General features: G+C 36.7%; 1 protein-coding gene across 7 annotated transcripts in view; it reads left to right on the top strand.

Annotated features, from left to right (window-relative positions):
• Positions 1-27,385, top strand: part of CCSER2 (coiled-coil serine rich protein 2) — a 127,265-nt gene that overhangs the window by 14,006 nt on the left and 85,874 nt on the right. For 6 of the 7 annotated variants that reach the window (XM_043988175.1, XM_043988173.1, XM_043988174.1 and 3 more), the window contains exons 2-3: positions 6,421-7,897; positions 13,866-14,068. In XM_043988175.1, the coding sequence (XP_043844110.1) occupies positions 6,460-7,897; positions 13,866-14,068 (1,641 nt within the window). In that variant the 5' untranslated portion in view covers positions 6,421-6,459. The remainder of the gene's footprint in view (positions 1-6,420; positions 7,898-13,865; positions 14,069-27,385) is intronic. The other variant, XM_043988176.1, reaches the window with a different exon arrangement.

Below are 27,385 nucleotides of genomic sequence, written 5' to 3'. Positions count from 1 at the left end.
GTCATGTTTTTAAAGTCACACTTTAGTTTGTATGGGATTCCTTCCCTTCCTCCCTTTTAAAAAATGTTGCTGCCTTTTGATTATTTTCTGTCATGTCTTTCTCTTGGAACTTCATATTCTGCAGGAATTTCTTCATGTATTTTGGTTAGGTTCAGTTGACCTTTTGAATTTCATTTTCTTAAGTGGTATTGCAATTTGCCTTGATATCTGCTCTGCAAGGAAGTTTTGTTTGTCAAGTTGATGTAGTTTTAATGACTGTTGTGTATTCAATAAACTGAGAAATAGTGGTGTACAACGATGATAGACTTTGCTCTTCTCAGCAATACAATGATCCAAGACAATTCCAAAAGACTCATGATAAAAAAATGCTCTCCACATCCAGAAAAAGAACTCTGTAGTCTGAATGCAGATCAAAGAATACTGTTTCCCCCTTTCTTATTTCTTCTTTCTTGTGGTTTTCCCCTTTTATTTTGATTCTTCTCTCACAACATGAAAAATGTGGAAATATGTTTAACATGATTGTACTGTATAACATATCAGATTGCTTGCTGTCTTCTGGAATGGGGAGGGAAGGGAGAAAGGGAAAAAATTTGGAAATCAAAATCTTACAAAAATGAATGTTGAAAAATGTCTTTACATGTAGTTGGAAAAAAAATAAAATACTATTAAAAAACCAAATAGTGATAGAGCCAATGTTTTTGCTTTTATCCATGTCTGAAGTCAAATGTGTGTTTAAAAGGTAAGGTTAGAGTTGCTATAATTCCATGCAAATTTACCTACTCTTTATCCTTTCTTATGATTTTGTGTTAACTTGGACTTTCTAGAAAATAAAATGACTATGTTTGGTTAAGATGCACTTTGACTTTAATAACAATAATGTTTCTGCTTTGTTCATTCGTTTTCAGTCATGTCTTACTCTTTGTTGATCCCATTTGGGTTCTTTTTTGGCAAAGATTTGCCCTTTCCTTCTCCAGCTCATTTTACAGATAAGGAAGCTGGGGCAAACAGGACTAAGTGACTTGACCAGGTTCACATACTTAGTAAGTGTCTGAGGTCAGATTTGAACTTTGGAAGATGAGTCTTACTGACTCTAGGCCCTGAACTCTATGTACTGTATCAACTAGCTAGTATTTATATAGCATCTTTTATGTGGTAGGCATTGTGCTAAGTGCTTTACAAATATTATCTCATTTGATAATGAGATAACAACAACCCTTGGAGGTAGATGCTATTATTATCCTCATTTTTCTGTTGAGAAAACTGAGGAAGACAAAGACAGAGGTTAAGTGCCCAAAGTCATGTAGCTGAAGGGCTGAAGTTGAACTCAGATCTTCTTAACTCAAAGCCTAGTTCTTTATCCACTTTATCCACAGCACTAGCTACTCTTGCCCCATCTGTTTTTTTGTTTTTTTTGGGTTTTTGTTAATGTGATTTTAGTGCTTGCTACATCTAGCACCTTTTGAATTTCTTCTTGAAGGATCACCCTCATATGGTACAGGTTGAAAAGGGATTATTCCCAATATATTATTATCATAGATTATTATTATAATATTATTATAATTATTATAATAGATTTCAGCTGTTTCTACTTGAGGATGACCAAAATGTCATCCTCAGTGCTGGATACATTTCATGAGAGTGATAAATATCTATGAAAAACATGTATCTCCCCCTGTTTTATGACTCATTTGAGATTAATAATTAAAGATTCATAGAATAAAGTTAATTGTTACATCTTTCAGGATATCTTGAATGATTATGGCATATGTATGTGTAAAGAATTAATTGTTATTTGAGGTTTTTATGACCCCATCTTTTGGCCAGAATTTAAAACCTTGGCGCAGGTACCAGCCTGGGGCTCCACCCACTGGTTCTAGCCATTGCCATATGGAAGACATCTTGTTGGAGAACCTTCTTTAAGATGGTGCTTTGTTCTAATGAATCAGATACTTTTTTCGTATTAAAAAGCAATACACTGGGCAGCTAGGTGGCACAGTGGATAGAGCACCGGTCCTGGATTCAGGAAGACCTGAGTTCAAATCCGGCCTCAGACACTTGAGAGTTACTAGCTGTGTGACCCTGGGCAAGTCACTTAACCCCAATTGCCCAGGAAAAAAAAACCTAAAAAAAAAAAGGCAATACACTGCACCAGTATGACATATTGAATTGCTTGATCTCATAGTGAGGGTTGAGGAGGGAGGGAGGAAGAAAAATTTAGAACACAGAATTAGCTCAGGGACCCAATAAAAAAAAAGCAATGCACTCTATACCTTTCGGTCAATTTTGGGACTTGAAAGATGTAATCTCCTGTGAGATATTGTTTTGAAAAGACTTCTTGTTCCCTTATACTTCCATTAATTATTTCCTTCATATGAATGTGGTTTTATTTTCATAAAAATTTTAGAAAGTAGGCATATGATAGCTATTTTGGTCTTTCATTTGCTTTTGGGGGATGGTAATAAGGCCCAAGATTTTTTCGTGCTTTTTTTCTCTTTTCCAGAAGCTAAGCTAATAAATTCTTGTCTTGTTCCTGATGATAATTTTAACCTTTGAAAGGTCAGACAAGTGACAAGGAGAACCTTATTTTGGATTATAGATTTAGAGCTGGAAAAGACCATAGAGTTAATCTAAAACAACTCATTTTACATATAGTTATTACAAAAGAAATTAAGGGAATCAAGGGGGAAAGTAACTGCAATATTAGACTTAAATTAAGAAGGAGAGGAAAACTGTCAAAAAAATTCTGACATGATTTTAGAGGGTAGATATTAAAGGATTCAGAAAAAGGTTAGGTGGCATCACATGGGCTAATATTCCCATGGTCTAGGTGGAGTCCTGAGATATAAACAGAAATAATTAAAATGACAAAGAAAAGGGAGAGCTCTCTGAAGATACTACAGTAAAAAATAAGGCAGTCAATGGCCGACTGGGATTTTAAATGAACATGCACTGTAATTGATCATGAATATAAAAGTATTTATAGTCCTATAAATAACAAGATCAGACTCTCAGAGAGACTAAGGATAACAAGATTAATTTTTTTAGCTATATTTGAGAAAAGAGAATGATCAAAGAATATGTGTCTGATGGTTAGGATGGATGAAACAGTTAATAGACAAAGGGAAAAAATGTGAAATTTAGCTATAGGAGGGACCTTAGAGATCATCTAGTGTGACCCCCTTCATTTTACAGATTAGGAAAAGTTGTAACTTAAACAGCACAGCTAGGATTTGGACCTGGGTCGTCTGACTCCAAGTCCAGTGCAATTTCTACTATTTTGTCTTTTGAGGAGAATGGTCTTTAGATGGGGAAGAATAACATAAAAATACTTACTAGGGAGTTGGAACCCAAGATTAGTAAGGCTTTGTATGAGCATCTAGCTGCCATCTTTCAAGTCCCTAACCTTGGTCCTGTGACATCACAGGGTAGCAAAAAACGTGATGTGTATAATTGCTGAGCAGTGTTAGTTATCTTTGAAGGAGAGGTGTTATAGGACTGTAGAAAAGAAATATTTTTCCAGTTTAAAAAAAGGGAGGAGAGTGAAGTCTGCAAAGTAAAGCCAGTGAGGTTGATGCCAATTCCTGAAAAATTAGGATATATGATCAAAGGGAAGGTTAGAAAGGAAAGTGGTGATGACTTAAGAGCTAGCATGGTTTCTTTAAGATAAGTTCATGCCAAACACATCTCATTTCTTTTCTTGTCAGGTTTACTAGATTGGCCAATCATGGAAATGAGGTAGATACATTTTAACTTAGATTTTTGCAAAGGTTTAGACAAAGTCTCTTGTGCTATCCTTGAAGGCAAAATGGGGAGATGAAGGTAGATGATAGAATAGTTAGGGGAATTCAGAACTGATTGGATACATTTCAGATCCAAAGAATAATAACCAATGAATGAATATAACTTAAAATTCAACATTTTTATTAATGACTTGTATGAAGGCATAGATGGCTTGCTTTTCCTATTTGAAGATGACACAGCTAGGGTACAGGAGTTGGAGGTCTAACACTGGATAAGAGAATTCAAAAAATTCTTTGTAAGCTAGAATCTTAGGCAAAATCAAATCTAATGATATGTAATAGGGATTCATGTAAAGTCTCACTTGGGTTCCCTAAGTCAACTTCACAAGTACAGGATGGGAACCTGATGAGATAGCATTTCATCTGAAATTTTAGTTTTAGTTAGGGATTTTAGTAGATTGCAAACTCAGTATGAATCAATAGTATGAGATGGCAACTAACAAAAGCTATAATCTTAGTGTGCATTACAATAAGCACAATATCCAGAATGAAGGAGGTTTGAATTTTGCCTACGTGAGTCATGTTTAACTTTGAGTATCACTTCTTGGGAAAGATATTGACACTCTGGAACATGGCAGCCAGGATTGTAAGGGATTAGAGGCCATGCCACATGAGGATCAAGTGAAAGAAATAGGGGTACTCAGCCTAGAGGAGAAAAGATGCCTTGGGTGGATGGGGTGGAGAAGGAAGATAGTGATAGCTGTCTAAAAGGGTTCGATGGACTTATATGTAGGTTAGGGATTATATTTGGTCTGACTGGTCCAGTGGTCAGGATTAAAAGATGGAAATTGCATAAAGGTAGATTTTTGTTCATTATAAAGAAAACCCTTTTCATTAATTAGATCTGTCTAAAAGTTGATTCTGGAGAAGGAAATAGCAAACCATTCCAATATCTCTGCCAAGAAAATTCCAAATGGGGTGATGAAGAGTTGGTCATGACTGGAAAAAAATGAGTCTATAACAAAAAAAAAAATTGACTGCCCAGCCTCTAGAGGCAGAGGGCTCTCGGGTTGAGACTGGGTGTAAATTGAAGGAAGCTGTAGAGATTATTCCTGTTTATGTGCTGGTTGAGCTAAGTTATCTCAGTTATGTGATACTTTCCAAATCTAAAAGTTTATGATTGTACATAGAAAATATTGTCAGATTTCTCATATAGAGGGTTGAGACAAAGGAATCTGGGTCACTTCTTTATGTTAGAAGACTATTTTTAGGGAAAATACAGGGGATGAAACTTTCATGTACCAGCCACATTTCAGAAACTATTTTCTTCCTTAGAGTTTCTAGGTGTATGTGGTCTTAGGAGACTGAGCTTTCTCAGCACTGAAGAGCTTCAAGTTATGACTGTATGACCACTCATTGTCACTGTTGTAGAGGGGAATCTTGTTCAGGTACTAGCTGGGCTAAATAATTTCTGAGGTTCCATCCAATTCTGAGATTTTATAAATCTGTGAATCACTAGTGGTTATCCAATGGACTTCTGAAGATTTCTTTTTTTCCCCTGAAGATTTCTAATGAATAAACCTAGCATATTGATTTATGTCTTTATTTATATTACTTATATTTACCAATTGTGTTTCCAAAAAAACCAAAGGCACCCTTAGTATTACCCTTTAGCCATCCAGTAGTAGCAATTTCTTTATAGTGTAGCTTTCTGTTCTCCATTGAGGTAACTACCAAGTCTAAATGCCAGAAGAAATCTGGGTGCTACAGATCCAGCTACACTCCTGCCTAATCTTATAAAACTTAATTTCTGTGAATATTTTAATGTTTATGTTCTTAATACATTTTCATGTTTTACTTTCTAAAACATTTGAACATTTTAAAATTTGATAATTGGCCTAGGCTTTTTCTTGATATAAACCAGTATTTGGATTCCCCTTTCCACCTAAGCCATTACAATTACAAAAATATGGAATTTGTAAGATCTGCAACTCTTGAAGAAGGAATGTGATCTAGTTATGGGTAAAAGTAGAAGGAAAGACTTTTTTTTAAGGAAAGACTTTTTTTTTTTTTTTGGTGAGGCAATTGGGGTTAAGTGACTTGCCCAGGGTCACACAGCTAGTAAGGGTCAAGGGTCTGAAGCCGAATTTGAACCCAGGTCCTCCTGAATCCAGGGCCGGCACTCTATCCACTGTGCCACCTAGCTGCCCCAAGGGAAGACTTTTCAATGGAATGTGAAAAACTTTACAAATGTATTAATTTTAATAGGTAAAAATTTAATGTTGCCTATGCTAAATTTTATAAAACTGTTTCTTGTGGCTTAGGAGTTTGCTTAGAAATGCAAAATATAGATCTATTTCCTTTTTGTTGTACGGCTTTGGAAAAAAAAGCTAAAAGATATTGGTTTTATGTTGGCTTTTTGAATTATTAGTTAGATTGTTAATTTTGAATACATTAGCAGGTACATTAACCATGACAGTTTACAGAAAGTCCTTATCTTAAATGCACAATACCTATAAAAGGACAGTGGTAATTATGACTAATTTCCAGACTCGCTTTATATTAAAATCCTTAATATTATAGAAAAGTGAAGCTGAAACATTTCATTTAGTACATTACAGCATGATAATTGGTTTTACATATACATAATGACAGTGTCTTTTTCTCCCTTTTTTTCTAGATTCTGTCAACTCTCAACAACAAATGTGCCCTATAACTCATGGAAGAAAAACTACAGGTCAAGACATCTTTGGGTTCCAAGTTGCCGAAGTATGGAACAAAATCTATAGGCAGCACCCTGCAATCAGTGCCGAATGGGACAGCTGTTAATTTATCAGGGAATTCTACGAGTAGCAGTGGCAAAAATGTCGTCAAGCACAATGGCTCTATTAATATGTCTTCCTATTCTTTTAACTGGAGAAAGTCAAATAAATACCAACTCCATGAACAAAGTACTAGGGATTCTCACTCTACCCATAATTCATGTGACAAACTAGTTGACCCTGAAAAACATGTTAATGCTCAAGAAACATTTGGTAAAAGTGGATTAAAGAGGGATTTGAAGAGTGTTTCTTTACTTACATCAAAGATAGCAAAGCCATCCAACATGTTTGTTTCATCTTCAGAGGAGTTAAACCAAAAGACTTTGTGTGGACTATCTAGTTCAGGTAAATTCACCAAAGCGTCATTATTAGGAAGGACTTCATATTCTTCACTTAGTGCTCCCAAATCACAGTTAAATGGATTTTATGGGAATAGACCAACTCTAAGTATGCAAAGGCCTAGAGCAAACTCCTGTACCACTAGGAACAGTTCTGGAGAAAGTTTAGCACAATCGCCAGACAACATTAATTCTCTCACCTGTGAAAAAATAGTACGGTCACAAAGTTTTTCACATTCCATTCAGAAGTCTTTCCTTCCACTTTCATCCATAACTAGATCACATTCCTTCAACAGGGCTGCAGATCTTGCAAGGCCTTATCAAAACCAACAGTTATCCATTAGAGTGCCTCCAAGGTCAAGTATGCAGTCAAAAAATATGAGATCAGAGGCTCTCAATAGAAATGAACATTTAGCATTTGGGTTTAACAGGTCGTATGCTGCTTTTTCAGGCTCTGGTTTAAAGAAGTCGGCTTTACCAAATGGCTCAGGGGTGACATCTTTTGATTATAGGCTGGGTCGAACCTCTTTACTGAGCTCCAACAGACCACAGTTTACTGGGAAGATGATAGTGGATGATAATAAAAATTCAACTGGTGACAAATGTATATTGGAGGACTCTTCAGTTTTGGTTAATGATGGAGCTATTGAGAAGGAAGAAGATTCAATAGAAAATTATAGTTCTAGGACAGGAAGTAGCCAGGGCATAAATGATAACATGCTGGAGGATGATGTGAAAGTCAGATACCTGAGTGACGATGTGGATGAAATCTCCCTTTCATCTTTGTCGTCTTCTGATAAAAATGATTTGAGCGAAGACTTTAGTGATGATTTTGTAGATATAGAAGACTCAAACAGAACTCGAGTAACACCAGAGGAAGTCTCCCTCAAGGAGGAAAATCTTGGAAGTGTTCCCCTAGTGGGTCCATTTGATTCTCTGAATGAAAGTGAAAAACCCTTCAGTAAAACTGATGAATGGATCGATATCAGTGTGCCAGGTAAGTAACTTCATTTTGTCCCCTCTAGAAAGTTTTATGATAGATGTTTTAATCGTCAGCTTGTTTATAAGCACAGTCTTTAGGAATTTAGAGTAAATATTCTTTACCATGCCTAACCTAAAGAAATTTGAGAGGCAAGGTTGAATAAACAAAGTAGGCAGCTCCTTTTGGTAGCTGGGTGTCCCAGTTTGATAGGGTGCTGGATTCAGAGTCAGGAAGACCTGAGCTCAAATTTGGTTTCAGACATTTGATGTGAACAGGTTTTTTGTTTGCTTTAATTTCCTTATCTGTAAAATGAGAATAATAATAGCACCTGGTCCCAGAAGTGTGAAGTTCTGAAGAGTTAGTATCTATAAGCACTTTGCAAACTTTAAAGTGCTGTAAAATGCTAGCAACCTAGTGCTGCCCTTTTAGTGTTTGCACAGCTATCCACAGAGTCAGGCAGGCAAGCTCGTCCTTTTTATGTCTTCCCATTTAGCATCTCTGGCCATGGGGTGATACTTTTGCTTAACTTCCTGGTTTATTTGTATGAATTAGCAGTTTCTAGGTCAGGAGGTAATAACCAAACTATTTTTCTTTACATGTAAAATGAACATACCTCAGTGAAGGATATAGTTTCAAACTTTCTGGGGGGTGTTACAAGGTCTAGAGACAGATAATAACTGACTTATATATAGTACTTGAAACTTTGCGAAGCACTTTAAATATGTCATAGCATTGGAGCCTCATAACAAACTGGTAGGTGCCCCAAGGATTTTTATTTTCATCTTATCGATAAAAAAATTGAAGTTTGGGTTAAGTGCCTTGTTCACAGGCAGCACAGTGTCAGGTGAGATTTAAACCCAGATCTTTCTGACTACAAGTCCATCATACTGTTCATTTTGCCATTCTGCCTCTAAATAAAATGTTTGAGCTTGCACTTTCTTTATATTTTCTTTTTATCAGTGCTTAGCACAGCGACAGGCCTATAGTAGGTGTTCATTAAATATTGATTTATTGATTTATAAGCTGCTTATACTGATTTAACACCTTATTTAGAAATGTATAGTTTCCCACTATAGCCATGTTTAAATCTCTGTACATTCTGTTAAGTGGCGAATGCTTTCTGAGTTGTTCTCTAACATGCTCTTATAATCTTTATAGAATATAAAAATGTTGAACTACTTTATTCAATGCTTTACTACTATTACTGTTGAACTGTTACTGATAATCCTATTTGTTTTATTTCCTTCTTTTTGTCACATTTGGCAGGTAGGTGGTACAGTGAGTGGATAGAGCATTGGGCCTGGAGTCCAGAAGACCTGATTTCAAATCTAGCTACACTAGCTGTATAACCCTGGACAAGTCACTGAACCTTGTTTACCTCAGTTTTCTTATCTGTAAAATGAGCTGGCAAAGGAAATAACAAACCACTTTAATATCTTTGCCAGGAAAACCCCAAATAGGGTCATGAAGAGTTGGACATGATTGAACAATTTGCCACATATGATTCTTGTTAAAAAAATATTATTAATTTATTTTTAGCATTCTTAAAATTTTTTTTGAGTTCCAAATTCTTTCCATCTTCTTAGCCTCTCCCCCACCCATTGAGAAGGCAAGTGATATATGCAAAACATTTCTATATTGACTATGTTGCAAAAAAAAAAAAAGGCAAGAAAAATAAAGAAAATTTTTAAAAATTGTACTTCTGGGGAAGCTAGGTGGCACAGTGGATAAAGCACTGTCCCTGGATTCAGGAGGACCTGAGTTCAAATCCGGCCTCAGACACTTGACACTTACTAGCTGTGTGACCCTGGGCAAGTCACTTAACCCTCATTGCCCCGCCCAAAAAACCCCACAACAAACCAACAAAAAATTGTACTTCTGTTTGCACTCAGAGTTCATCAGAGTTCTCTCTCTGGATGTTGTTGGCATTTTTATCTTGAGTCCTTTGTACAGTTAATCATTGTTATGTTATTACTGTTACAATTTAATTACTGTACAATGATTTCCTTATTCCACTCCACTCTGCTTCAGTTCATATAGGTCTTCCCAGGTTTTTTTTTGGAAACAAATCCCCTTCATTTCTTACAGCACAACAGTATCCTATTACAATCACATACCACAACTTGTTCAGTCATTCCTTGATTTGTGGGCATCCCCACAATTTTCAATTTTTTGCCACAACAAAAAGCTGCTATAAATATTTTTGTACATAGAGGTCTTTTTCCTTTTTCTTTGACCTCTTTGGGATACAGACCAAATAGTGATATTGCTGGGTCAAAGGATATACACTATTTTATAGTTCTTTGGGTATGGTTCCAAATTTTTCTCCAGAATGGTTGAACCTGGGGGCAGCTAGGTGGTGCAGTGGACCTCAGTTCAAATTTGGCCTCAGACACTCGAGGCTGTGTGACCCTGGGCAAGTCACTTAACCCTCATTTCCCTGCCTCCCCCCCCCCCCAAAAAAAGAGAGAGGGAATCAGAATGGTTGAACCACAACTCCCACATATCTTTTTAAACTCTAGAAATTTTTTTTTTAAAGGAGAGATTTTATTGTACAAATAAATAGCAATATTTTGGGGAGGGTATTAGGATTTCAAAGGGGAGAAATTTTATTCTTTATAATGTATGGGTATAAGGTAAGATAAAATGGAAAGATTCTAAAATTTTAGAGCTGAAAGAAACCTTAGATTATGCAGTATATATTTTTTACACATGAGGAAACTTGAGAACCCTAAAGGTCAAGTGATTTGGTCAATGTCACATGACTAGTTAGTGGCCAATTTGACTGTAGAGCCCCAAATCTCTTGCCTCTCATTCTAATATGTAAGTCAGTATAACACATGCTCCACTGAGAGAATTTTCAAAAGCCCTTTTGGTAATACATAGTTAACAAAACAAATGATTTGGTCATTTGCTTAATCGTATGTCTCTGTAACCTCTCTTTAAGTGTTGCATTTCTTAGAATCATAGAATTTAGAGCTGGAAGAAACTCAAGAGGCTCTCTAGACCAACCCCTCATTTGATAAATTAGAAAAGTGTGACCCAGAAAGGCAAGGAGACTTACCTTTGGTCACACAGGACAAGGGTTTGAACCCAGGGCTTCTGATATAAAATCCAGTGGTCTTTCTCATTGTGAAAGTTGCTTTCATATTTTCTTTAGGTGGAGACTCAGGGCGAGGGGTGGTGGTGGGAAGCAAGATGGAAGGAGAGAAGGATTGAGAGGGATGATGCTCATATGCATTATACAGAAGCAAAAGTCAGGGAGGAATTATTTAATTCTGTACAATTCAACAAAGTTTGTTAAACAAATCCTCTATGTTATAAATGCATTTGTAGTAGGGTTTTGCCTCTGTCGTAGTTGCTGTTGCTTCTTTGGGCTAGCAGTGTAGCAAGGTCCATCAATTGTGACATGTCTGATGTAGGAGTGACTAATGAAGTCTTATAGGTCCTCTCTATGCCAGACTCTCCATTCCTGCCTCAGTGGCAGTCTCAACCATGTGACTGGGCACTTGCAGTACTCTTAGAGTCTGTTACAATCTGTGAAAGTATGTGAGAATGTAATGGGATATATAGAGGAATAAACCAAAGGAAAATTTGCGGTGGGACATAATTAGAGATGTGTGACAAATGGTATTGCAGAAGTGGAGCTGAGGAGGGAGACAGAGGCTGAATGTATGGATCTGGGTGTGTGTGTTTTAAAATCTAAATGTGGGTTCTAATCTCTCTCCCCCCCCCAGTTTTTTTTGGAAACTGGCTAAAATCACTGATAAATTCACCAAGAGTCTAGGCTTTTAAGTATTTATTAAAAGATATAAGATAGTAAAGAGAGAAAGATTGAGAACAGATTTCTTATACCATGGAAATGCTAGTCTTCCTAAACTCCCATGTGAAGTCCTGCCACTACACCGATCTCTCCAGCCAAAGAGGAAGAAGTTCCCTACCAGCCTTCACTTCCTCCTTCATGCCCTCCTCCCAGAAATGGGAGGTTCTTCAAGCTGATTGGCTAGCGTCATTCAAATTCATTGGTTCACTGGACCCAAAGGTGGTCTGGATGTAAAGTTCAAGGTTTTTAGCTTCTGAGAACAATACCCTCTTAAGTACTAGCCAGATGTGCTTACAAGCTAGTCAGCAGCCAGTCACTCTCACTTAATTGAATCAGTTTAGATCAATCTCCAGGTGGGCCTCTAAGTATCTGCTAAATCCCCATATCTACCACATTCCATTATCTTGACACAAGTGTTGACTGCATTTAGGCTCTGGATAGACTAATGGGAACCAGTGAGCTCATCTAGACTGTTTCATATACCCCTTTGGCAGTCTGGTGAAGCTTCTGAACTCCTCACAATAATGTGTGTGTGTGTTTTTTTGTTTTGTTTTGTTTTGTTTTAGTGAGGCAATTGGGGTTAAGTGACTTGCCCAGGGTCACACAGCTAGTAAGTGTTAAGTGTCTGAGGCTGGATTTGAACTCAGGTACTCCTGGCTCCAGGGCCGGTTCTCTATCCACTGCGCCACCTAGCTACCCCCACAATAATATTTTTAAATAATATGAAATGATAAATTTCATTTCGAGGTAGTGAAAATGAAGATATAATTTTTCCCATCCAAGTTCACTAACTCCCTGAAATCTATACCCAGGTTAAGAATTTCTGAACTAGAGAGAATTTAGAGATATCAATGAACCCAGGATAGAGAGCCCTCAGGTACATTGATACCTTTTAGTCTTATGCTAGATTTAATCAAAACCAATCAATGCTTTTGAAAAAAATTATTTTTGTACAAGATTAACAGATATGAAATGCCAGGTGGTTGCTTTGAAATGGACCTTATCTTTTTTTGTCTATTAGATTGGCATTTTAAAAGAGGAGTTTTATTTGTAATGCTTAAATATATAGAGTAGCTAGTGAAAAGATTTTCTTTAGACCATGTAGACTAGACTTATTCTTTTTTGTTTGTTTGTTTGCTTGGTTGTTTTTTTTTTTTTTGTTTTGTTTTTTGGTGAGGCAGTTGGGATTAAGTGACTTGCCCAGGGTCACACAGCTAGTAAGTGTTAAGTGTCTGAGGCCGGAGTTGAACTCAGGTCCTCCTGACTCCAGGGCTGGTGCTCTATCCACTGCGCCACCTAGCTGCCCCCTAGACTTATTCTTTTTTAGTGTAGACTAACACTTATTCTGATAATAATGTTTTTGTTCCTTGCTTATTTAATTCTTATTTTTGTTTACACACTTTGCTTACTTACAGACATTTGGCAGTAGAAACTATCTTCTTAGAGTGCCAATATGAACCCTTGTAATGGCAAATGGATATATATAGCCATAAGGGAATGATAATTTCATATTATCAGGTATAGTGTTAGTGACTACTGAGGGTTACCTCTTCTTTTAAGTCTCCAGGATGCGCCAGTGGATTCAGGAACCCAACTTGACAATACTTGTAAATTCCTGCCTTAAAGTTATTATTTTTGTACTTTGTTGGTAGAAGTGGTGACTTGGGCCTGTTTATGATACTAAGGGCTCTTGAATTGACTGAAGATACTGTTAAAATTCATGGCAGTCTGAGGACCCTATAAGAATGGCATAGTGCAAGTAGACATAGTGCAAGATTCATAGATATTTAGACATTAAAGGACAATGCTTCTAATATTTGGGTGCTTTTCCAACCTTGAGTCTCTAACCATTAGCTGAAAGCTAATGTTTTTATAAAGTATACTGTTAGGAGAATTTTAGATTTCTGTATATGTTGTAAGTGAACAGAACTAAGTTGTGCTTTTTTTCTGTTAGAATATAACTAGGTATTTTAAAAAAATCTGTCAGGAGACATTCCTTATTATTATGCATGCTCAGAATTTGAAAAATGCTGCAGCCTTGAATTGAGTTTGGTTAATTTTTGCTAAAACCACCAAATTATTAGAGCCTGTTTGTTAAAATCTGAGAAAATCTTTAATTATTGTGTTGTGAATTAATGTTTTTTTTTCTTTTTTAATTAGTAGAAGACAAGAATGAATGCACCAAGCGCACTCCGGGGAATAATCTCATTTCTCCAGATATGGATTATAGAGCTGGTTCTTCATTTGAGCTCTCCCCATCTGATAGCTCTGATGGGACATACATGTGGGATGAAGAGGGTCTGGAGCCCATTGGAAGTGTCCATCCATGTGGGAGTTATGAGTCTTCAGAAATGAACAGCACAGTATGTATGGATTTGCACAACGTTCTGGGGGCATCTCACTTTTTTGACTGCAAAGAGATCAGGAATATTGATTTTTTGAAAGTGTGATTTAGTTATGTAACGGAACATACATGTTAGAGGACTCTCAAAGTGTCCAGAATTAGACTTTGAAATAGAGGTAGAGGACCAGAGTAGACCAAGGCGTATAAGATGCAACACACGAGCGCTTTGGGCATTTTATTCTTTGTACCATCTGGGAGTTTATTTTTATGGACTTGCTACTTCAATCTCATTCTATGGGATTTTTGTCCAGGTCCTTCCTTAAATCCTTCAGGAGATTAGAGGCCTTCCTATAGGTCTTTTAATACTTTGTACTCTTAATTCATGATTGGCTCATCTTCTTTTCTATTCATACATGGCCTTGATAATGCCATTGTATTTTTATTAAGATTATTGGTGTGTTTACCAATATGTTAGGTAAGAGCCAGAGTTTTTCATTGCAGAAATGCTGAGCAGTATACTATTCTCTGGAAAAGGTTAAAGTTTAAATAGCTCGATATATTTATATTTGTAGTGGTCTTAAAATGATGACCCTCATTGAAAAATCACAATTTCTTATGCTGGGAAACATTTACTATTCCAACAGTCTCTTCAAATGCTAAATGAGGTTAAATTATAATTTTAGATTTGTTTCATTACTACTCCTTGGGTACTACAACCTACATGGGGGAAGGCAGTTGTCTGCTGAGGAAATCCAAAGTCAGTTTACTTCCTGCCCACTGGGACTGCTTCTTGACTGCTTCAGTAGGACAGGGGGCTTGGGGAAGGACTTGTATCAGCTACCTTTGGGGCCTCAGAAAGGACCTGGCCTGGAATTAAATCACAATACTAGACCTCTTTCCATTCTTCAGTTAACTAAAATCCATTTCATGATTTGTATCCTAAAAACCTTCTGCTTAGAAGTCTAAGAGAAGGGGCATCTATTGATGGAATTGCTTCACTGGGCCCATAATAATAACACTTGACATTTCTGTGGTATGCTGACGTTTTCAAAACATTCTCATAACATTGGTTCTAGAGATGGAGGAGAACTCAAAGGCTATTGATTAGTAATCTCCATTGCCCTGCCATCTTGTACTTTACATACAGTTATGGTCCTCACAACAGCCCGTCAAGGCAGGTGTGACAGGTATGATGATTGCCATTTTACTGATTTTAAAAGGGAGGCTGAGGTACTCCAGACCTCCCAGAAGAATTTTTTAAAATTTCCTAATAAGGGTTTGCCTTCTGTCATGTAGGATATAGTTCACTATGTGAACTTACTTGAAAGGCAAACCAAAGGAAATTCCTCAGTGGGCCAGTTGGTGGGGAAATCCTGGAGTGAAAAATTAAGAACAATGTGATTTAGGTTAGTAATTCCACAAGCTTCTCACTAAAAGCAAAAGATACATTTTGGGGCACTAAATGTCATAAACTCAGGGTGGGAGAGCACACTCTAACGGCTACTGGAACCATTGCTTCTTTACTTTAAATATCACTACATGATCTTATAAGGTTCTGTGAACTTGAGAATTACATATGAAATGAAGTATTAAATCTAAAGCCAAAATTCATCTCTCATTTTTATGTGATATATTATACTAGTGTACATATATTTTTGACAACTTTTTAACAACAAATTGTGCTACATTTAAATTCTGTTCATTGTCATAGTGGATTTTTTTTTAATGAGAAACCTCTTCAGTAAGATAGAATTTCTTTCCGATTTATTCTGTTCTTAAGTTGACAACTGATTACAAAAGGGTAGCATCATTCATGACATTGATTTACTACTTTCTGTATCATACTTACATTATTCCAGATGTGACATAGCCAGTCCAGAGTAAAGGGGGGTGGGGCAGAGATTTGGAAAATTAATTGGTTTCTTCTAATATAACCTACCATTACATTCATTCTTTTATAAAAATCAGTTGCAGAATACTACTGACTCATTGAACTAAGTTAACTAAAATCTCAGTTTTTTTTATTTTTCCAGTAAGCCAGTTCTTCTTCATTCTTTATTTATGGGGTTGAATTTTCCATCAAAGTCAATAGGTCTTCACATTTATCTCTACTAAAAATTGCTGAAATCGTTTTGAATGATGATTCTGTCGTCTAACATGTTAGCTATCTCTTATAGCTTTGTGTCATCTGAAAGTTTAATAAGCATATCTTCTCTACAACTTCATTGAAGTTCATTATAAAAATGAACAGAACTGGGGATAGAACCCTGTGTCATTCCAAAGTTGGAGAACTGCCTAAAACATTATATCAATAAACTACTCAGTGCTCTTTGGTGGTAATGTAATAGTCCACTTAATTCTATGTTTATCTAGCCCAGGGCTTCTTAAACTTTTTCCATTCACGATCCGTTTTTGTCTGAAAAATTTTTTATTCAACCCTGGGTATATAGGTATATAAAATAGGTATGCATAACCTTTTACTGTTGCCAACTTTTTTGCGATCAATCCCCACATTCAGTTTCACAACCCCATATAGGGCTGTGACTCAGTTTAAGAAGCTTTGATCTAGCCTATATTTCTTCAACATGTTCCTAGGGACCGTAATAGGAAAGATTGGAGGCAGGGGTAGGGTTTGGGAGGAAAGATGAGTGTTTACTGCATGCTGAACATGTTTAAGATGTGTCCTGGCCATTCAACTTGAGATGGCTAAAAGGCAGTTGGAGATGTGAGACTTTAGGTCAGCTGAGAGGTTAGGACCAGATAAGTAGATTTTTTAGATAGCCTTCTCAAGGAATTTCACCACAAAAGGCAGGAGAGAGAGGGGATGATAGTGGAGATGGATGGTTTTTTGAATATGGTGGGGGTGTTGGCATGTCAGTAGGTAGTACAGAAGCAGCCAATAGACAGGAAGAGATTGAAGATGAGTGAGAGAGTGGAAATGAGCTGCTGGAGAATACTGGATGGAATGGGTCCAATTGTTTATGTAGAGGGATTGGCTTAAGGAAGGAGAAGGGCCATTTCATCTTTGAGGCAGGGGTGAAAGATTAGACAGAGATAGAAGGCATCTAGGTGATGTGAGAATGGAGGAGGGAGGAAAAGTTTGGAAGAGCTGCTGTGATGAATGATTAGGAGGCTTTGGTAATAGTTCATGAGAGAGATAATAAGGGATGTTGGTTGTGGGAGTGGAAAGAAGGTGACAGAGGTGAGTTGTGGAGGTCAAATGGACAGGACTCAGTACAAATCTAGAACTGAGTATGACTCTGAAGTTGCAAACCTAAAAGCAATAGTAGTGCTCTTGGCAGAAATAAGGGCGGTAGGAAGAGGGGTGGGTATGAGGGAGATAGTGAATTCTCTTCTGCGTGTATTGAGTTGGAGATGCCTAGGGGATATCCAGGTAGAGATGTTCAGCTGGCAGTTGGTGATTTGAGATTGGAGTTCTGGAGACTAGAGTTTGAGGGCTGGATTTGGAAGTGATCTATGTAAAGGTGATCAATATACCTAGGGGAGCAAAGGAGATCACTGAGTGTCTAGAAAGAGGACCTAGGATTACAGAGCCCTGGAGTATACCCAAGCAAAGGGGATGAGATATTGATGATGATCCAGCAGGGGAGTCTAGTGATCAAGACATGTAGGAAAACCTTGAAGGAATATTCCAAAGGAAGGAGTGGTCAGTGGTTTAAATATTGGGAGGTCAAGAATGAATAACGAGAACTGAGAAAAAGCTATTGTATTGAGCAGTTAAGACACTTGGTAAACTTAGAGAGCAGTTTTGGTTAAGGAGTGGAAGGGATTGAGAGGTGAAAGCAGGATATGAGGAGATAGAGGCAATGAATTTTGGGTTTTTCTATGAGTTTAGCAGCAAGAGGGAGGAGAGATATTGGAAAAAACTGAAGGGATGGCAGGATCAAGTGAAGGGTTTTTATTTTTGAAGTGTGAGGAAGATCTGGGCATGTTTGTAGGAAGGGAAGGAGTTGGTGTATAACGAGAAGTTGAAGACTAAAAAGAGATTGATCAGATAGGCTTTTGGAGGAGACCGAGGGGATGGGATCAAGGTCGCAAGAAAGGATTTGCTTTGGCAGAAAAGGGCCACTTTCTTTGAGCCTGGAGTAAAGGAGAAAAGAATGGGGGGTATCTTTTAAAATGAATACTAACTTTTTTCTAGCTTAAGTTCTGTGATTCCATGATTCTGCATTTTTTAAGTTCCAAGAAGTATCCCCTAGTTTCAATATTCTAGGATTTGATCATCAAATAAAGCTTCAAAGTCATGAAGATGATGAAAATATGTACTGAACCTACTCCTTTTTGGTCTCTGGCTTTCTATGCTAAAGACTGTGGATAAATGTGAGTATGTATGTGGATGTATTTACTTGTGGGGGGATAGGAGACTTGTTTTTCTTGATCATGTCCAGCACTTTGTTGTTGTTTGTTAATTTTAACTGCAATTAAGGGTTTCTTCAGGATACAGCTTATAGTTAGTGCTAAATCATTTCATCTCTGGATTTGGAGAGTGGGGAGAGAGAATTTAGGGTAGATAATTAAGGTGAGGTGAGTTAATGAGTTTCCTGGAATACCAGTTTTGTAGTAGATGAATGATTTATATCATGTTTTAGGCTTAGCTCTATAGGGCACCTAGGACATCAGGTTGAATTTTGGAAAAAACATCTAGATATTTGGTTTATATTATAAACATTCATATATTTCCAAATATGCACGTTTAGTTTATAGATCAGCTATAGGCCAAACAGGGCCATTGGCCACAGAAAAAATGATTTGAGAAATATAGGTATCTGGATGAAGATCCAGTAAAGGAGACTGATAAGAAGCAGTCATATAGGTAGGAGAAAAACCAGGATAAAATATTGTCCTGCAAATTTAGAAATTAGAGATTATCAAAGAGAAGAGGGTGATTGACAGTGTCAGAGACTGCAGAGAGAGCAAGAAGGATGTGGATTTAGAAAAGACCACTAGATGACTTTGGAGAGAGCAATTTTGGTTGAATGATAAAGCCAGAAGATGGAGGACTATGAAGAGAGAGGAAAGAAAGTGGAGTCATTGATTGTAGGCAGTTTTCTCTGAAAACTTTTTTTTATTTGGTAATTAGTTTCATTCTCTTTTAACTGTCACTCTTGGCCTTTTGTAGCCTTTTATAGCAAAAGAAATGATTTAGTTACCCCAGGAAATGGTTCCTGAAGATAGCGGTATATATATCAGTGAAACTTCAAAAAAACATAGGCCTCTATTAGCCAGAAATATAAAAGGTAGATAAAGGCAGCATGATTTTAGTAGATAAAGGGCTGGCCTTGAAGGCAAGGTGACCTGAGTTTAACCTGCCTATGATGTATATTGGCTGTGTGAGCACTGGTATCACTTAAGCTTTCAGTTTCCCAGGTACCTCTCTAGTACAGGTGAGTAGGGAATTTGCACATTAAGAATACCCATACTTGGGGCAGCTAGGTGGCGCAATGGATAGAGCACCCTGGAGTCAGGAGTACCTGAGTTCAAATCCAGCCTCAGACACTTAACACTTGCTAGCTGTGTGACCCTGGGCAAGTCACTTAACCCCAATTGCCTCACTAAAAAAAAAAAAAAAAAAAGAATACCCATACTTATTTAATTATAAGGTCAGAGCCTCCCGCCCTCCCCTCCAAAAAAATCTTGTTTAATATGGATGAAAAATGGAAGAAAAGAATTTTACAGCTGGAACAGGCCTCAAATATCATCTAGTCAAATTGCTTCATAAGTGTGGAAACAGGTTCGTTTAGTGACATGATAAAAGTCACAGAGCGAGTAAATGGGAAAGCTAGGACTAGAACCCAGGTTTTTCTTTAGATAACTATTATGTAAAGTTAATTTTCTTTATAATTCCTTAAGGCTCTATTACTGTACCTTAATTACTTGCAAATCATCTAATGTCAATTAACTTGCTTCAAGCATTAAAAATATCTATTATATTAGTTTTTGCTTCAGGGAATCCAGCTTAAAGTTTTCAGTATAATTTATTTTTTAAATAAGACAAGTCTTAATTATGATTTGTACATAATTAATATTCCCATGGAAAAATTTGTGAAGGTTGAATCCTGATTCAATTTTTAGGCAAAATAAAATCAAGATACAGGTAAAACAATATAAATAAAATGTTGAATATGTTTATTTAAAATTTAGGCTTGCAAAGCCATCTAGGCTAATATAATATATCTCAGTATTTAGAAATCTGGTGTTACTGGTTGGTCCAGACCCCTTAACCTGACAGTATTTCATACTATTCTTGTGGAGATGACGGAGAGATACGGATTAGATAATATCAGAACCAATCAACTCGCTCACTGAATAGCTGTCGAGTAGTTATTCATAGTTCCATGTCACTTTGAAGTTGGGTTCTAGTATAGTGACCTAGGGATTGGCGTTTGGGTCTGTGTTAACTTGAATAAAGTTATAGATGGTATGTTAACTAGTAGAACTATCCCAAATGGAATAAGCCTAATTCCGCCTTAGAAGTGAGAATCAAAGACAGAATGAACACTTACTTTTTGGCTGTGTCTTAAAGGGGTTGGACTAGATTAGGGGTTCTTAACCTGGGGTCTGATAATTAGTTTTTTTAAAAAAACTTTTGATAACTTTCATTATTATTGAATTCCTTTGTGATCCTCTGAATTTTATTTTATGTATTTAAAAACATTCTGGTCCAGATTCACAGGCCTCAATCGGCTGTTTCAGGGATTCATGATACAACAAAGAAAGCTTAGTTAAGAACTCCTGTACTAGCGATCTGAAGATCCAGCTCTGAAACTGTTATTCTGTAAGATAATATTTGCACTACTCGCCTTGAAGGGTTGTGAGGAGAGTTTTGTAATAAGCCTGTTAGCTCTAGACAGATATACTTAGGAAGCAAAATTCATATTTTGCTGAAGTCATTTTACACCAGGCATAGATTTTATAACAGAAGAAATGAAATTCCATTTGAGAATTGATCTATAACTTGGGATGTTATATTAGAAGTTGTTTCTGGGTCAAAGCTAACACTTACCCACTCTGTAGCTAAGTGGTAGGTTTGATTTGAGAAATTTTCTAATGGTTAACAGTAAGTATTCAATTTATGATAAAGAGGAACATTTGAACTTGGAATGCTTGGAATGCTGTTCCCCCTTTTTTCTCTACACATTTTCTTTCTAGTTAGGCACTTAATAAATGTATGATTATTGAATGAATTGTGACATAGCTCATCTACAAAATAAATTTCTAAGGCATCACGTGTCATAATAGCAGGCTGTGGGTAACTAGAAATGTAAAGACCTTACAAATGTTGTATTGGAGGCACAGCTCACAGAGTATTGAGAAGGGCTAAATGTAGGTAAATGAAAACCTCAGGATAAAAATGTACTTAACAAATGTGATGTGACTTCGCTGAAAGAAATGTGTGTGTTAATGCTCCCAGAACTGGAAGGGACCTTAGAGATCACCTCATCTAATCTCTTCATTTTGCAGATGAGGAAAGTGGAGACCCAGAGGTACTATTTTAGCCCTGTCATTCCTAATTCAGATAAGTGAAAGCAGATTAGCTAAGACTAGGGTGTGTGTTCATTAGTTAGACTATATCATCGATATGGTTGTGTAAGGTTTCTGGTTTTTAAAAAGTTTAAACTTATTAAATATAGTAATACTATAGTATTTTTTTTTGTTTTGTGTGCTCTTTATTGTTTGAGAAAAAATAGGCAGAAAACTTCAAAAGGGAGAGTGTTAAGAACAAGTTGACAAAGGCATTCATTGTCACTGTTTAGAAACCAGAATTTTCATAGTAATACTATTATTAATTCTCTATTACATTTAAAGAAAGCCCATTATGTGTACTTAGGCACTGAGATCTTATTGATAAGTCATGTTAAACCGTAGTGCCCATTGTTCAGTGGAGTACTGCAGAAAATTAACCTTGTACATTTCAGTTCATCAATCAACCAAATGACAAATGTTAAAATTAACTTGAATATGGTATAAAGTGTGATTTTAACTTGCTGGACAGAAGAATAGATTGTGGATCAAAGAATTTTGTAGTCTAGCCGTATAATTTTACAGATGAGGATACTGAGGCCTGGAGAAGTGACTTGCTCAAAGTCACGTGAATATTAAGTATCAGAACTAGGGCATCGGCCTGTATCTTTCATCTCTAAGCCCCTAGTATTCTTTCCTGTCCACCAGGATTAATCTTTTCCATGATTCATTTAATAAATTAAGCCTCTAGACATGCTCTACAGAACTAATATGAGAACTTGGACAAGTTCTGCACCTTTATTGTGAGGAATAGGGCTTAATTTATCATGCCCTTCTGGCTTCTCAAATATGTTAGTTTATTAAAGTAATTAAGTGGGGTACTCTCCTAGACTGGTAAATATATGATATAAGTGTATGTGTGTATATTTGAAGGGGAGAAGAAGAGGGAAAGGAAAAAAGAAGGGAGAGGGAGAGAAAGTTGGAGAGAGGAAATCCCAGTATTGCTTTTTTTTTTTTAGCTATTGAAGTTTCAGTGATGCATTTTTTAAAATCTAGTTTGATTGTACAGTCATCACAAGGGGGCGATGTTTTCCTTGTTGTGGCTATTCTTTGTGCACACATCTTTTGCCTGGTCTTTTTGAACTTCATGAATTGTCAATGTGTCTAGTTGGCTCTGAGGCAGATCATTCTTATATTGACCTTAGTTTCCAAAGATAGAGGGTGGCTGCTTAATTCAGCACGAACATTTTAGTATTTGGAAGAATGTTTACTTTTTGTTGACATAGAAGACAAAATTTTAATGAAAGTAAAAATTAGAATTTAAAGTTAGCATATCTCAAATATCATGATTCAAAGTCTTGTAAATAAAAATACAGTTTTTGCAGTTGATTGGACAGTTTTAACTCTTCCAATATGAAGGAAAAATTTCCTACAATCTAAACCTGTGAGAAAAATGTGGAATAACTCCAATACATAATCCTTGTCCTGCCCCCATCCTGTAATCAAATAAGCGAAATAACTTAAAAATAATTGCATAGGACTTTATATGTAACTGTACCCTTCAGTTATGATGAATAGGAGAAATGTAGATCATGTACTTGAACTTTTACCAAGTAGCACCAGTGTTCCATTTTATTTATCATTATTTTTGTTATGTTATTTCATGTTATATTTCTTTATGCAAGTGAAGCTGGTTTGTTAATAAGATCATAGCTTTAAAGCTGGAAGATCATTCAGTTATACCTGTACCCATTTTTCAAATAAGGAAACTGAGGTCTAAGAAAAATTAGATGACTTGCCCAAGGTCATCCAGATAGTGAATGATAAAACCAGGATTTGAATCCAGATTCACAGATTCCAGACCTAGCTATTTCCACTACTCCATGCTGCCTCTCATTCTTTTGGTATTGTTATTGCCTCAAAATTAAAAATAGTGATATCTATCATGTTAGAATAGTATGCTTCCTAATAAACATGTGATACTCTTACTGAGTTAATTCATCTAAAACCAGCTTATTGAAAATTTCAATGACAGCATGCTCAATCATGATCACTTGAACTAAGTTCATTAAGAACGTTGAAGTATTCTATTCAGTTTATTGAAAAAATATAAATTATGGGTAATGTGGTCTAATAATAGTCTCAAAAGTGACTAGAAAGACTCCAAGTATATTATCCTCACACAGTATTTTCCTTTGCCTAAATATGGACATAATATCAGGAAAAAATTAGACAACACATTTGGGTTCTCTTTTCTTTAATTTATTTGCATGCCAGAAATGTGCTGCTAGTTGTAGATGTAGGCCCTACTACAGTGTAGTAGAATCAAGTCATCTTACTTTTCTGAGCAGTAGTTTTCTCTAAAATAAGGAAGTAAGATTAGATGACCTCAAAGGTCCTTTCCATCTCCACAATCCCATCACCAGGTGACCTCTAAGGTTCCTTTCATCTCTAAAAGCTATGAATTATGATTAGCGTGTACATTCTTTTTTTTTAAGTACAAAGATAGGAGATACATTTAGGGTAAAAGTAAATGAAAAACCACTAACATGGAGTATTTCCCCCATGTTATACTGAATCATAAGAAGACATTGGCACCTCCCCACTTCAGAAGAATTTTATAAGTGAAGATTTTCATAAAGGATTTTAAGATCTTTGAAAAATTCTAGGGAGACAGTTTCGTGTTGTGGAAAAAAGATACTGGATTGGCAGTCAAAAGGCCTGAGATTGAGTCTTGGCTTTTCCCCTAAGCAGCTGTGTGACCTTGAGTAAGTTGTATAACCTCATTTTCCTGTTCTATAACAGGGGTTTTAGATGATCTCTGAAGTATGAAATTCTAAGCATTTTAAATTAGTTGATAAATTTGACCTGCAGAATATCAGTGTAAATGTGTTTGCACGCACACATGTGCGTGTGCGTGTGCATGTGCTCGTGCCCCGCCCCCATCTGATTTAGGGGAGTCAGTATTCCAAAAAGTATACCAGCTAATTGATCTTGAAATAATTTGTTTGTTAAATTGGTTGTTAATCTTTTGTTGCTGCTGCTGTCTAAGATATATGTTTATATTACTCCTTCTGCTGATGCAGATTAACAGCCCTTTTTTAATTTACAGAGTTAGTTTTAGAGAATTCTTTGACAACACGAAAGAGTAAGTGAATGAGACAGAATATGCACAGGTCTTTCTGAAACCTTTGAAATCTCTGAGCAGTGACTCCAAGGCTGGCCCTCTCCCTACATTGCCTCCCCTAAAAACAATGACCGTATCTTTATTTTGTATGTGTTTTATATATACTTTTGTCTTTGTACATGAAGTCTCAGATAGATGTAAGCTTCTTGAGGGCAGGGACTATCGAATTTTTGTCTTTGTATCCCCAGCACCTTATCATAGTGGAAGATGACACATAGATGGTTTATATAGGCATACTGTTTGCTTACCTTTTATTCATATTATTGATAAATGAGTGCGTATAACACTGATTAACCGATAACATTGATCTAGTGAGTGTAATTTTAGCCTCCATTGCCTTTTGTCTGGACTATTATGATAGTCTTCTAATTGCTCTCTATTCCTCTGATATCTTCTGTTTTCCAATCCATCTTTACATACAGCTTCGAAAATAACGTACCTGAGGCACAAGTCTGACCATGTTGTTCCCCTTCTCAAAAAACTTGAGTGACTTCCTGTTGCCTCAAGGATAGAATGCAGACTCCTTCCATTGGCTTTCAAAACTTTCTGAAATCTGGTTCTAGCCCATCTTACCTGCCTTTTAAAACATAACTCCTTGTTTTCACATTCCATTCCTGGAATGCTCTCTCTTCTGATCTTTGCCTTTAAAAATTTTTATCTTCTTTCAAGGATCAGTTGAAATGGCCCCTCCTTAAGGAGTCTACCCTGATTCCTTCGGCTTCTAGCCTTCTCCTGCTTCAGTTTACTTTGTGTGTTCACTTCCCTATGTATATGTGGAATCTTCTCATTAGAAGTGAAAGAGTTTTTATATCTTGGTACTTAATTCTCAGTAGGAATATAATAAATATATGTTCACTTGAATTGTGGAGTCTTGAATGCTATACTAAAGAATTCAAACTTTAATGTTGAAGATTATAATCATAATTATTATTATTTTATAGTACTTTAAGGTTTGCAAAGTACTTTAAAAACTATCTCATTTACTCCTCTTAATAACCCTGTGAGTAAGTACTACAGGAATCATTATCCCCATTTTACAGATGAGGAAACTGAGGCTCAAAGAAGTTAAGTCACTAGCCTATGGTCACACAACTACTAAGTATCAGAGGTGGGATTTTGAACCCAGATCTCTACTGACTTCAAATCCTGTGCTCTTTCCACTACACCATGCTGCATTTTGTTGAGGTAATAGGGGTCCATCTAAAGGGTTTTGTCACAGAGGAGTAATAAGACAAATTCTGTGCAATCAATTCAACAAATACTTATTATCAGCAATTACTATGTGCAAGGCCCTGAGCATAAAGAATATGTGTGATAGTCTGTCAGCAAGCATTTATTAAATATTTAGTATGTGCTAGGCACAGCGGTTGGAAGGATACTCTGAAGCAGGGAGGAGGGAAAACAAATTAAGAAAATACTGCAGTTATCCATTTAGGCAGTAAGAGGATGTAAGTAATGGCAGTGGGGATGGAGAAAAGGGGATGAAAGCCAGAGATAAATTGTGGAAGCAGAATCTGTTGGACTTGCCAACCCATTAAATAGGAGAGAGGAAGAAGGGAAAGTCATAGAGGAAGCATGGTCTACACGTGGCTTAGAATAAAAAAGGCTGACCATGAGCTGCTTACTCGCTGTGTCACTGTGAACCAGTTACTTCAGCTCTCTAGGCCTCAGTTCCCTCATCTATGAAATGAGAGGGGTGATAACTTTTAAGGGCATTTACAAGTCAAACATTCTATGAGTTTATGGGTTAACAATAAACATTTCCCACATGGGAGACCGGAGAAATAATGCCATTGACAGAAATTACAAAGTGAAAAGAGGAGCAGGCTTGGGAAGAAAGATAGAAATTTTGTTTTGTTCATTTTGAATTTGAGGATTCAGTAAGACAGCCAATTGAAGAGGAGTGACTAGAGCTTGGGGGAGAAGTTGGGACTGGAGAATTCTCTTGTTTCGTTTTTAATCAGTCAATTTTTTATCACATTTACATATTAAACTCTTTGGGATTTTAAGAGCTGTTGAGCATCCTGGTATATAGTTTGGGTAATTTAGGGGTATTCCAGGTCAAGTCATTCTTCCATTCTACTGGCTTATCAAGTCCACACACTTGTGTTGAAGACAGCTTGCTATGCTATTCTCAGTTTTCAGAAGCACTGCCACAAGATACCCCCACCCCAGCTTTTCTCCATTATGAAAATTTGCTAACCTGTAGTTTCTGAAATTGTTACCCCACCCCTCTTCATACTTTTTTTCAGCCATACTAAACAACTGTCTCTTTTCAGTGTCAACAGCCCCTTATAGTGTCAGCCCTGGGCAAAATTGGGAAATTTGTCTCTGGTACCCTCCTACTTCTCAGCATGGCATTGGGCTGGGCATTGAATATGGTAATCAGAAGACTAGGCTTCCATTTCTGCCTTTGCAACAGATTAGTTGGCATGCACTTGGACAGATTAGATTCTTTGGATCAGCCTCTTTGCTTTTAGCAGGTTAGTTTGACTTCCACTTTACTTCATGTTGGACTAGTTTCCCAGTGTATTCTAGCCCTGTCCTGCCTGCCTCTGTGAATGTGTGTAGGCTATCTCCCATTCCTATAACACACCTCCTATTTATCTCTCTTGTTCAAATGTTTTTCTTCCTTCAAGGCCCAGCATGAAGCCTTCCCTTTTTCCA

The sequence above is a fragment of the Dromiciops gliroides genome, chromosome 2 (genome assembly GCF_019393635.1).
Source record: "Dromiciops gliroides isolate mDroGli1 chromosome 2, mDroGli1.pri, whole genome shotgun sequence".
In the NCBI taxonomy this organism is placed as follows: domain Eukaryota; kingdom Metazoa; phylum Chordata; class Mammalia; order Microbiotheria; family Microbiotheriidae; genus Dromiciops; species Dromiciops gliroides.
The sequence above is the reverse complement of the archived record's forward strand: the minus strand, read 5'-3'. Positions and strand labels throughout refer to the sequence as shown.